The 12,724-nt window shown below is 45.5% G+C and overlaps 1 protein-coding gene across 1 annotated transcript; it reads left to right on the top strand.

Annotated features, from left to right (window-relative positions):
- Positions 1 to 3,215: 3,215 nt before the first annotated feature.
- Positions 3,216 to 9,061, top strand: LOC144805446 (uncharacterized). The gene is made up of 2 exons (XM_078671997.1): positions 3,216 to 4,445; positions 9,038 to 9,061. Exons 1-2 carry the CDS (start codon positions 3,216 to 3,218, stop codon positions 9,059 to 9,061), a joined length of 1,254 nt encoding a protein of 417 aa, XP_078528123.1.
- Positions 9,062 to 12,724: the final 3,663 nt, after the last annotated feature.

Below are 12,724 nucleotides of genomic sequence, written 5' to 3'. Positions count from 1 at the left end.
TCTAGATCTCTGTGCACAGTTCTGTGGGAGAACGGAAACCCTGCTACATGGCGCCCATACGTTGATTGGCCTTATATCATGACACTCGAGTAGTGTATCATTCAAACCTTAACGCCTTCATTCCCGTTTCCGGAAAACGGCGGTGTCGGAAAAACCTACCTATTTTTGAAATAGGTCTTTTTCAAGCTTGAATCTATCTGTAAACGGTTTCTTTGAATTACTACCCAGTTGTGCTACAAAGTAATCTTTGTTTTTTCATATTCCTGTGCAGTCATGGCACAAGCTGTGGACATCCCGCAGCATAGCCGCATTGCGGTGCGTGACCATTTGCGGACTTATGATGTTCCTGTGGAAGGCTTGGCTGTTGTTCTGGTAGTGAGTGCGGAACATGCTTACCCGTACGAACTGTTTTATTCGTGTGTGACATTTCCGCCAGTGGACGCTAATTCTGGAGTGTTCCATTCATACACTGCCTCAGCTGTACCGGCTGCGTATGCTCCATACAGAGCACTGGAGGTTCCTATTGATGCTTGGCAGCATGGAGTTTGGTTTGGTGGCGCCCTACCGCACGCTTTATCCGCTTCGAGGTTAGGTTCTTTGTCCATTCCGGGCACACCTTGGCCCGCTTTGGCTGGATTCACTCCTCACCCTCAACGCGCCACTTGTAACGTGGGAGATCTGCGGCGGCTTCATGAAGTCGCGGTGGAAGTGATTAGAGCGCTTGTTCATTACACTAGCCGTAATGTTCAGGACGCGGCCCCTAGGGGTGCACAGCTTCGTGCAGAACATGCTGGTCTGAAAATCAATCCGGTCATGGTGAATTCCGTGATGGGTAAAAAGCCCCAGGACAAGGATGATTTTCCGTTCTGGCTTGCTGAGAAATTCGGCCAGCTGGAAGCTGTGTTTCCCAACACGAGTCCGGGTGATAAGCACCGGATTCTTACACTAAGTTTACCGAAAGATTTGGCACCTGAACTTGTTGACTGTGAGACCTGGGGTAAGACTTTTGCAGCGGTCTATTCGAGGTGCTATGGCACCCCGTCTGTGACCAATCTAGGTGGGGTCCTTAAACGTGTTCAAGACGATCACGGACCGGAGTCGGCTGTTGAATTGGGTATGCGCATGTGTGGCTCCTTTGATGTAGTTTGCGATCTGATCCTTGCGAATGTCAAGGGGGATGCAGTGAACTTTCAGGTTGCTAACGCATTGGCGTTGGTTCCCGAGGCCGAATGACCCCGACAGCTGGCGAGGATAATTGTGGCTGCTTATAAAACGGTTGGCCGCAATGCCATGGGGGTTAAAGCTTTTCCTGATAAGGAGAAGAAGCAACCCCAGGGCCAGACATCGGAAACTAGTGGTCAAAAGTCCAAGAAACAAAATTGGCCTAAAAAGCAGACTCAGGGTAAGCAACAACAACAACAAACACAGGTTTCTGCTCCTGCGGCTCCGTTACCTGCGCAGTCGGATCGTGTTTATGATTTGCGCGACCGCGCGATGATTGAATCGCCTGAGAGGTTTCAGGCATCTGACCAACGCTCTCCTCGTTCCTTTCAGGACTCATCGGCTCCGTCAACCGGTGGTGGAGGGGGCGGCAGGGGCCGGGGTGGCCAGCAAGGACGTGGTCAGCCCCGCCCGCGAAACAGTGGAGAGCAGCAGGAAGGCTCTACGCCCAAGAGACCACAGTTTGCCACGAAGAAAGTCGCCGCCCTGACAGCGCATCGTTATGCCCCAGATAGTGAGAACGCGGCTTCGGAATCTGACGTGGGCTCTGACCTTGCTGGACAGCGCAACTGAGATTACCATAGTGAGAGAGGCCCTCCGTCCACTGTTGAAGGTGACAGCGACTGATACTTATGTTGTGATTGAAACCGCTGATACACATGTTGCTCCCCCTGAACGGCTTTTTGAAATTGTCCTGTTAATTGAAGGTGACATGCAGCGAACTGTAAAAGGGGTATGACATTTTGCTTTCGGAGGCTGACTGGCCCCCACCTTTTGTTCTCGCAGCTCCGCGAGGGGAGGAGGTAATCCTGCCCAGTTTCGCGCACACTGTGCCGAGAGTGGAAGCGCTGCATTTTGCAGAAGAGTGGGCTCTGGCGCTTGCGCCGGCTGTGTACCGTAATCAGTGTGGCTGGGATAAATTGTCACCAAGCCACGAGATTCCTTTACGGTCTCAGCCACAGCCTCAACCTCAATATCCCATACGGCGTGAAGCCAAAGCTTCAGTCGCGGCTATCCTTGAACAATTGGAATATCAAGGTGTAATTGAAACGTGTGTGTCACCGATGAATAACCCCCTTTTTACTGTGAACAAGCCGGACGGCTCATATCATTTGGTTTTGGATTATAGGCATTTGAACTCGCATTGCCGTAACTGTGCAGTACAGAATACTCATGGCTCTGCTTTAGTGAATAGTCTTGAGCGTAAACGGTTCAAAACCACGCTTGACATTTCCAATGGTTTTTATGCCCATAGATTAGACGGTCTAAGTTCCCAATGGACCAGTTTTACATGCGGCTGTGTGCAAAAAATGTTTCGGCGTCTCCCAATGGGCTATAAGAACAGTCCTGGAGTATTCTCCGCCCGCATTGTCTCTCTTCTGGAGGGCTTCGACCCAGTTGCTTGTTCGTATGTGGATGACATTTATCTCACAGACGACGATCTTTGGGAGCATCTGTGTCGAGTAAATACCATAATTTGTAACTTTGCTGACATAGGTTACAAGTTTAACTTTGCAAAGTCGCACATTGCAGAGTACACAGTGTTGTTTCTAGGTTACGAGCTTAACAACGAAGGGAAGGGTTTAGCACCCCACATCCTGGAGAAATGCGCACAGTTGCGTTCTCCGACAACACTGAAAAAATTACAATCTCTGCTGGGCTTTTTGAATTTCGGGAGGACTTACATTCCGGAATATGCCCAGCGTATCAAGCCTTTGTATGCTTTGATACAACCATCTTTTTCCAAATCATGCTGGCTGCCTGAGCATTCAGCCATTCTACAGTCTTTGCAGGCTGATTTGCTCGCTTCTGAATACTTACAGACTCGTGATAACCAGACCAACCTGGTGATAAGAATTATCCCTGGGGTGGTGGGTTTCACGTACCTGACTTTTAATGAAGGAGATACAGTACCTATTGCTTACAAGTCACACTTGTACACTTCGGCTGAACTGCGCTTTTCCACGGTGGAAAAAGTTTTAACGGCTGTGCAGATGGCGATTCTTAAGGAACGTGCCATGTCACAGGGAAAACGCATGTTGGTTGTTACCCCGTGTCCTGCCTTAGAGGCGGTTACGAAAGCCAGTGTACCTAATTCCAAAGCTTTGCACCCTCGGTGGATTCAATGGGCTGCGTCCTTGACGTCCCAGGATGTCACGTTTATTTTTGATGCCACTTTACGGTCGCAGGAGTATTTACAGTATGAATTTGTTCATCCTGCTCCATTAGCAATGCGGGCGTTGGAGGATTTCCATTGCATAATTTACACTGATGGTTCGGCGCAGGTTGCGCATGGCTCTAAACATGCCTACGTTTCCGCTTGCGCCATTGTGGTCGGTGCAATGGTGAACGATGAGTTCAAGTCCAGTGTCGTGCACACGCAGACGCTTGGGGACTGCACCGCACAATTAGCAGAGCTTCGTGCTCTGATGCTTGCATTGGAGTACGCAGATCCTAGTGTGACAACTTTGATCGTAAGTGACTCTTACTACTGTGTCCAGTCTTACAATGAAAACTTGTTCTTTTGGATTCAGAATGAGTTTCGTGATTCCAAAGGTTGCACAATAAAACATAAAATGATCTGGGTCCGAGTGGCGGAACTTAAAGGGAAGTTGCCACTCGTGTTTGTGATTCATACTCTCGGTCATCAGCGCGTGGGGGTTCACGCTGTTGGCAATTCGCTTGCTGATGAAGCAGCGAAGTCAGCGGTATCAAAATACTTAGTTGCAGCGGTCACGAGGTCCAAAAGCAAGATAGATGATGACATCTTGGCAGCAGTTGCTGCAACGGAGAAGGGAAGTAAATATCCTGCGGGGTTCCCTTCTAAATACACATACCACTTAAGTCCCGATAAGGTTCCTTATGTGAAAATCCCTGATGTTGGCGAACGTCTAGTTCCCAACTCGGATCGCAGGGCTGCTTTGATTGCAGCGGCTCATGAAGGTGTGGCGTCTGCGCATGCGGGCGTCTCAGCCACTGTAACTCAGCTACAACAAAGATTCTGGTGGCGGGGACTGTACAAACAGACGCGCGATTATGTTCTTCAATGTGACATTTGCCAGCAGATTAAGCCTTCAACAGCTGCGCGTCCGCCTCAGACACGGTTGTACATCTCGAATAAACCGCTTGGATGCGTTTATTTGGATCACTGCGGTCCATTTTCTTCTGATACTGCATACAAGTACATCTTAGTAGCAGTTGATTCATGCACACGCTTTGTGTGGGTATGGCCACATCGGAGCGCTGATTCACGTACTGTCATTAAGGATTTGCGAGTGTTTGTGGGAATTTTTGCCTGTGGTACCTTCCATTCGGATCAGGGTCCGGCTTTTGCCTCTAAGGCGTATAAGGATGCTATGGTTTCGATGGGGGTCCAAGTCAAGTTTTCGAGTCCCTACAGACCTGAGGGTAACAGTGTAGTTGAACGAATGAACCGCGACTTAAAGCAATCTTTGACAGCTCGAGTTATAGGCACTGGCAGTATCTGGTTAGCCCACCTCATAGGTGTGCAGCGTGCGCTTAATAATCTCCCTAGAAGGTCTCTGGGTGGGCGGACCCCATACGAAATGCTCTTTGGTATCAAGATGTATGTCCCTGACCTCGATGGGCTGGACTGCAAGGCCCAGGCCACGGCCTTTGACGTAGATGAACATTGCAATGTTTTACAGAATCTACAAAAGACCAGAGACAGTCTTGCAAAGGAACATTTGCCCTCCACATCGGATGATACGCTGCAGATCCCGGTAGTTGGCTGGCTACCCCAAGTTGGAGAACTGGTTCGAGAGAAGATCGATAACAAGAAAGAGTTTGGTCCCTCATATCGAGCACCGGTTCGAGTTCTTGGAGTGAAGGGCACAAGAACAGTCATTTTACCACCACTTCCAGGTCGTAAGGAAAACAGATTTATTTCTATTGACAATGTCAAGACACACAGGGTGGCCGATTCTTCATAGCATGACACCGGCTGTATCCTGTCCTTCCATGGTGAGGCACTCTGTGCTGGCTATTACATCTGGTGCAGAACATGAGGTGTCCCTCAAGATGCCTGCCATATCCAGTCCTTTATTAAATACTATTCCTGTAACTAACATTGATGAGTTGAACTACACCTATCCTGCTGATTTATCGATGCCTGATTTGCAGACTCGTTTGGCCAACCAGTCCAGATTCTCTTTTGACTCTGTTTCGGAACCTTCAAAGAAACCCTCAACTATTGCAAAATATGCCACGTTGTTTAAAAAACATTTTTTAATTCCCCCTTGGACATACATTTGGATGATCCTATTTTCATTTTACCTTTTTATGTCAATTGGTTTTGTGTTTTATTTTTTCCGCCTGATCGATGGTCACTACGTTAAAGAAAGAACAGGAATTCGGTACCTTAATGGAACATTGGCCCCTCTTTCCTCTTCACATTCAGCGCACAGACTGAAACGAAACTTAAATACAGTTAACATTACTGCTTGGCCTGTCCTTGATGGGATTGTGTGGGATGCGGTTAGGTTTCAGATATATGGACCCACTGAAGTGATTAATGTTCCAAATGTGCTTAGAGTAAACATGGGAGATGTGATTAAACAAAATGTACGTTCTGATGATTGGGATATTCAGGCCGTAGAAGCATTATTCTCTGATTTGAAATATTATGCTGCCTTCGATGCTGAGGATCTGTATTTAGATTCTATTAATTATGGTGATTTGTTTTGTTTTCAAAACTATGGTAATCATTTTTTGCATAAGACAAATTCAAGGAGGGTCGCTGTAAATTATACACAATGGGAACATTGCCCTGCTCCATTAGGTGGCAGCTCCAATACGTTTCTGAAAAAATACACATATTTCACAGACTTTAATCTATCAAATCCAGAGTCATTTTATTTCAAAATGACACAAAAGTCCATGTCCAAAGTTAGACTTACCGATACAAAATTGCTGTATTCGAAGTCCTTTCTAGACAGGTTGGCTGTAGATGGCTACGAGTTTTGGAAAGGAACAATTGACCTTAAATCGGTTTGGGGTACCAAAGATTGGCAGGTACAAGGCACTGAGGCTTTGCACCGTGCATGTCTGATCCCGAATCACATGTTGTTTCTAAATTCATCCATTTTCCAAACAACATGCTTTGGATTGGCTACTTCTAAAAAATTAAATACACCGACCATCCCAGATTTAGAGGAATATTCAGGTTGGGGTAATTTTACTGATTTGTCCATTCATGAGTTGCAAGCTCTTTTGCACAATTCATCCTTTAACATTTCCAGTTTGGATTCCAAGGGTTGGCTGATATGGCATAGGAGTGCTGATTCTTGCCAACGCCGTTTTCTGGGTTTGGCTGAAGGGTTCACAGAAGTCAGACCCGATCCCCGTTTTGAAGAAGACTATACTGTCACAACTTATTCTGTGGGAAAGCTGTGTCAGAATTGGTTGCAACATTCCACATTAGCTGCAGTCAAGCGCCAGGATACCCTTGGTGGTGACAGGTTGCGCTATACAAGTATGCCCCAATACAATACAATCTGTCTCAATTAAATGATAATGTGGATTTGAATGATTTTATAAAAGGCCCAGCTAAAGGTAGATCTAAACGATGGCTGTATGCGATTTACAATGAAATTTGGAAAGTTTCCCAAATTGAGGCTGCTAAACGCCTGAGAGCTATTGATCAAGCAAATTTAGAAAAGGTGCTTGCAGTTGTCGATAACAGTATTAACACGCTTTCTTCCCGAATTTACACGTTGAACAATATTGTGTCTTCTGTTGTTGACATTGTACATGATGAAGTGTCCGTGTTATATCATGGTCAAAATCAATTGCGTTCTGTGATGCAGTTTGCTTGGACACTACAGACTCTGAAGTCTGGTCGAGTGCCTTGGAATTTTATGAACGTCTCATCACTATTTGCCCCATTAAATTTGACTGAAAAACAGCGCATGCTTTCAATGAGAGATGCATCATTTTCGATGTTACACATTGAAAAATTGGAATCCTTGCCCTTTTCTGTGGCTGAGGTAACTGCTGCTACATGGCTTATCCATGGTGTTATTACCTTGCCTTTTGCTCTGTATAAATTTAAAAATTGTATGAAATATATGGCTATAGGGTGATATGAACCATTAGGCAGTGCTTTCCTCCATGAGACATGTTCTTTACCATACACTTACAGATGCCTAAAAGAGGGAAATGAAGTGAATCTGAATGGTGAAGAATGTACACAGTCGCCTGACCGTTCACTAATATGCAGACACATCCAGTTGCATGGTTCTTGTAATCAGGACAAACCTAATTTGGCCTGTGTTTTGAAAGGGACACCAGTTCCTGCAATAGTTCCCACGTTCACTTTATTGTCCAACGGTAGTTATTTACTTTTGAATAACGAACTGTGTTGTGGGTTACAGGCCGGTATCGCTTATGTGGTAACCATTTCAGAGAGGGTGGTTTGTTGCAAGAATGTGTTATATCCACCCACGCATGGGAATTCAGAAGTTTCAATTTGGCCACGAATAGCAACCTTGAAAGCTGAGTTCAATGGTTTAAGCCGTATAAGAGCCCTATTGTCTCAAAAGCAGGTGGCCCTGAGCTCTGCCCGCGAAACTTATGTCCTTCACATAGCTAGCACACGCACAGAGGTGCAGGCACTTTTAAATACTGATTTGCTGTTTCATTTCTCCGAGCTGGTTCATCAAATCTTGAATGCCTCCTCCACAGTAGGCCTGGCTCATTTTTTTAAATTGGTTAGCAGTGGTCTCGTGACTACATTTGAAAAAGTATTTGGTATTATCCCTGCGTTCTTTCATTCTATATTCGCAAGCCTGTTTGGCGGATTTCCTGTTTTGCTGGCTTTGGCTGCAGGCGTTCTGGTGATATTTTACTTTATAAAACATGGATGCCCATCCTGCACAAGGAAACGCTCAGCCCCTACTGATGCAGTTTCGCAACCGGATGCTTTATTACTATGTCTCCTTGCCGCTTGCGACTTTAAGCACGGCTTTTGGATTATCGTTCCGATTTTCCTATTTCACATGTGTCCAGCCTGTGTTTCATTGCCTGAGCTGTGATTTCGACTGGGCCATTGATTTGTGTCTCTGTTTACCGACTTCTCCTGACGTCGATTTTGATCAGCTGATGAACCCCGTAGTGGCTCACGAGTTGGTCTGTTCTGGCGAAAGGGTTATGGCTGTGGCAGCGATGCATGGACTAATGGGTCAGTGGGACATATTCGCAGCGGCGCATGACTTTCTGGCACATAGTGTTCTCGAGAACCCACTGAGTTGTCCTCTGATGTTGCTAGAGGAATCGGTGTTGGAGGAGCACGTATGTTCTTTCCCATTGCTTAATTGGATGGCTGAACTGTTTTCGAATGATGACAGTGATTTCATGTTGGAAGCTGTAGCTACCTATTTTGCATATTCATTCAACCCATGAGTGACTTTGAAGACTTTCATTATTATGGCACGTGACTTTTTAGTAATTCTGAATGGTGCCTTTTTCAATACGAACATTCGACTTTCATATGTTCTGGGCCTATGAACTGAGAGTAGGCCTTAAGTTTGACTTTTATATTTTGTGTGGCCACTATAGGCATTCATACATATTTTTGTTTTTAAAATTTTACATACATTTGCATACATTTAGCTTGGCTCAATATAATTGAACTCTGCTTTCATGTTTTACCTTTCATATGGTATTAGCTTGTGTTTTCTCCTTTTTAAACCGTCCTCGGATCATTGGGGGGGTGTCATATGGTTACTACGTTTCTATATAATGTGTTAAGTTAGCATGAGCTTATTAAATGTTTAAACGCAATATTTTCTTTCAGCTTGAGTTTGCACACGACACCTAATTGTTATTGTAGCTTTCAACCTAGACGAAAGATGTGATTTATTTGAGAATAATATGTTATTGCTCTAGTATCAGTCGTGCTTGGTACACTTGGTACAACTGTCTGTACACCGAGAACTGCACACTCTAAGAATAACCTAACACAAGGTTGCTGAAGGCCTGATCCTTGCACCACGTTAGACATAACACAAATAATGTTGCTGCCAACATTGGGCTCTACGCGGGTTTAAGATACAGTTACAGGGAATGAATCAACACACTTGATGCTTCGCATGCAGAGAGCTGGTAGCTGTTGATGTGATCTCCTCCTACTGAGAATTAGAGGTATGGGTCCGCCCTGCTAGAACCCAGATGAGACCTTCTTAGATATAATATAATATGCTAATTAGGGTGCCCGAAATATAGGTGATACAGAATTCTATAGATTTTTGCATCATAACATGCTATCACCTTTTGCTTACTATGGATTAGTGACTATGCTGCTGACTCTGATTTTTATAATATGTATGTTGATATTATACAAGATACTGCGTTTGAGAATGCTGCATTGAAAAATAAACATTTCAAACTTGCACGTGTATTCTTTGCCTCCCAGTTTCGGTTTGGAATGATTATATAACGAAAGAGTGTTCATGTGTTCCACGATACCTGAGGTATTCTAAGTTCATGTTCTGGATTGTCTAAGTCATTGGTAAGTTATTACTACCGATGAGACACTGTAGCTAGCTTGGTAAGGGGATTTCTGAAACAAAGGTGAGTTTTGGGTCATCCTAACTCACCCAGGTTCTAGATCTCTGTGCACAGTTCTGTGGGAGAACGGAAACCCTGCTACAATGTAATGTCTATAAATTGTGTTTATGTTATTTAAGAAAACTAATTTGGATTTTTTGAAATTTTAAAATTGTTGGTCTGTATTTAAATTGGTGTGTTTCCTTTAAGAATGCAGTAATCGTAAGATTTTTGTTAATCATGCAAATAACAATTTACCCTACTCCCTCTGTTAGAAAATGCTTTCCCCTTTCCTCCCCTGCTTCACCTATCTACCCCCAACCAACCACATGCATATATCTACCACCTGCTTAATACAAGTGGTAAATAAAAGCAGGAAAACACTATGAAATAGTGAATGGCATGTGGTTTGACAGGCAGAAGAATCTGTTCCTCGTGGCAACTGCCCAGTCCATGGCATCAAACTTGTAACTGGACGTTACTGGGGTAAATCCACTACAAAGTAAAAAAAAAACAATTACATGAGATTTTTCTGCCACTCCAGCACTGTGCAACTTCTAACAAGGGACTATGAGAGATCTTGGACTGGTCCTGTGACCTGGAGGGTCACACCAATTGTGCCCTTATTTGAGTCAGAGGACTGTCATGGGTTTAACAGCTAGAGCGGAAGTGGCAATGCACCCTGTTGTATGGATCAATAGCCTGATGAGATATTTGCATCAGTGTAGTGGCGTCCTACTGAAACCCCCATGTAATGCTCCATTTCTTTACCTGTGCCCAAACTTTGAGCTAACACCAAGTGCGTGTTTAGGGTGTTGGTGTGTGGAGGATAAATGCAATGTGAGGGTGCGACAGAGTAAACCCCTAGTCTAAGGGACACCCCCTTCTCCACCCCCAAGACTCTCCCAACAGTTCAGGGCAGAAAATAGTACGCTGCGACAACGTGATTGTTGAGGCCCAGTTGGACGATTGTGTGCTGCCAACCCGCCCGTTCAAGGTTGCATTTGCCAAATTCCTAACACAGGGTCTGAATCTACTGGCTTCCTGGAAAGCCTGAGTTGGGCTTTTAGTGGCTGAATTCCAGACTACTCTGTGTTAGAGGCCCATGAGGGACTACACTTACTCCAGTGTCGAACACCCTGTCTGGGCTTATGCCTGTGGTCCAGCCGGCCACAGTGTGGGCTCAATTGCTGACGGTCGGGCCTCCAGAGGGGCTGCACTTACCGACAGGCCAGGTGTGACTGCTACCTTGGGACTGCTGATCTTCAGGCAACTGCAAAGAAAAAACAGAGTGGGTGTCCTACTGAATGTAGCACTATATCCAGGACAAAAGCACTCCACAAAAGCCTGCTTGTGGGTAACTGCTCTCTCGAGTGTTTGCGCGTGCTATTCAAGTGCCGGGAAACAGGAAAGAGACCCAGACAAGACTAACTCATCCTGTGAAAGGGTAAAACGCTTACGACAGAGCATAAACGCATTGGGGTGACTAGAATGACAGAAATGCACCTACACTATATTCATGATACTCCTAAAGGCCCCTAGAGGGGAAGAGGGGATCAGAACCAGACGCACCTGTCTGCTGCACATGGTAGTCTGGCATGCCTGCACCATCCTTTCACCCAGACTGTTGATTTTAGAGCTGCTACGCACATAGCAGGGGGAATCTCAGACCATTCGCTGGTGGAGGTGCAACTCGATGGTCCGGTTGTGGACTTCATGCTACCCCCAAGTGTTGATCCGTGATATTTAAAAGACAAGACGTTTAAAGCTCGTATGAGAGATGGAGCAGACTTCTATTTAAGGAGAACGGGCGGCCTGTTGAATCAGCTTGCGTGCTATAGGATGAATTCAAGGCAGTGATTCGAGGCCAGACACAAGCCTTGATTGGGGGAATGCCGAAGGAACGTAAATTGAAGTGCCAGGCTCAGAACAGGGAATGTGCTTTCCTGGAGGATCGCTTGGCACGTGGGGAATCAGTTTCTCTCCCATTACACCATCAACTGAAGCAGCACACATTAAGAGCACTAATGGAAAATAGCGGGCATTTGTGTGCTGGCTACCCAGCATTGTCTCTATGATGTCGGTGATAAAGCCAATGAGTTGCTTGCACAAGACAAAGGACGGAACGGAATCCTTGAGGACACAGACAACAATGGGACGGAAATACTGGGAGAGACTTCCTGAAAGACCTGACCCTGCCAATGCTAACAAATAAGGACCTAGACACACTAGACCAAGACCTGACAGTAGACTCAATAAATAAGACAATAGGAACCTTGCAAACAGGGCAAGCGACGGGCCTGATGAGCTACCCTTAGAATTATATAAAAGCATGATGGATAATATCAGGGAATGCCTCCAGAGGAGGTTTCAGACTGCCTGAAAATAAGAGGACCAAAGAACGTCTGAGGTGGTGGTCATCCCAAAAATGGATGAACCAGCAACTGGCCTTTCTCCCTGCTTAATTTTGAGACTAAGGTCCTTGCGTAGGCCCTGGCGATCTGCCTGCGGACAGTAATTTCAACAGTGGATCATCCTGATCAATCGGTCTTTATGCCACACCAGGGAAGGCGCTTAAATCTCCTGACACCTTAATGGAGTACCAAATGCAACAGGGAATTCCTTTGCTGAACCAGTGGAACTGCTATCAAGCTCTTGTATGTGGCCCCTCTAGCGTGCATGCGCGTCAATAATACAGTTTCCCGAGTCTTTGCCGTCCGTCAGTAATGTTCCTTGTCTCCTATACTCTTCACACGTGGGTGGGTTCGCCAGGACCGCTCATATGGGGTACTCCAGTTGATCAGGAGTGGGATAAGAGAATCTCCCTCTACACTGACGTTTTGCTACAGGACACGTAATCAGCCTTCTTGAGTGAACGAATCCTACACATTTTTCACATATTTAGAGATTATTCAGGATATAAGATCAATTGGAA

The sequence above is a fragment of the Lissotriton helveticus genome, assembly GCF_964261635.1.
Source record: "Lissotriton helveticus chromosome 1_1 unlocalized genomic scaffold, aLisHel1.1 SUPER_1_unloc_10, whole genome shotgun sequence".
Classification (NCBI taxonomy): domain Eukaryota; kingdom Metazoa; phylum Chordata; class Amphibia; order Caudata; family Salamandridae; genus Lissotriton; species Lissotriton helveticus.
Note: the sequence above shows the minus strand (reverse complement) of the source record. Positions and strands in the feature narration are given on the sequence as shown.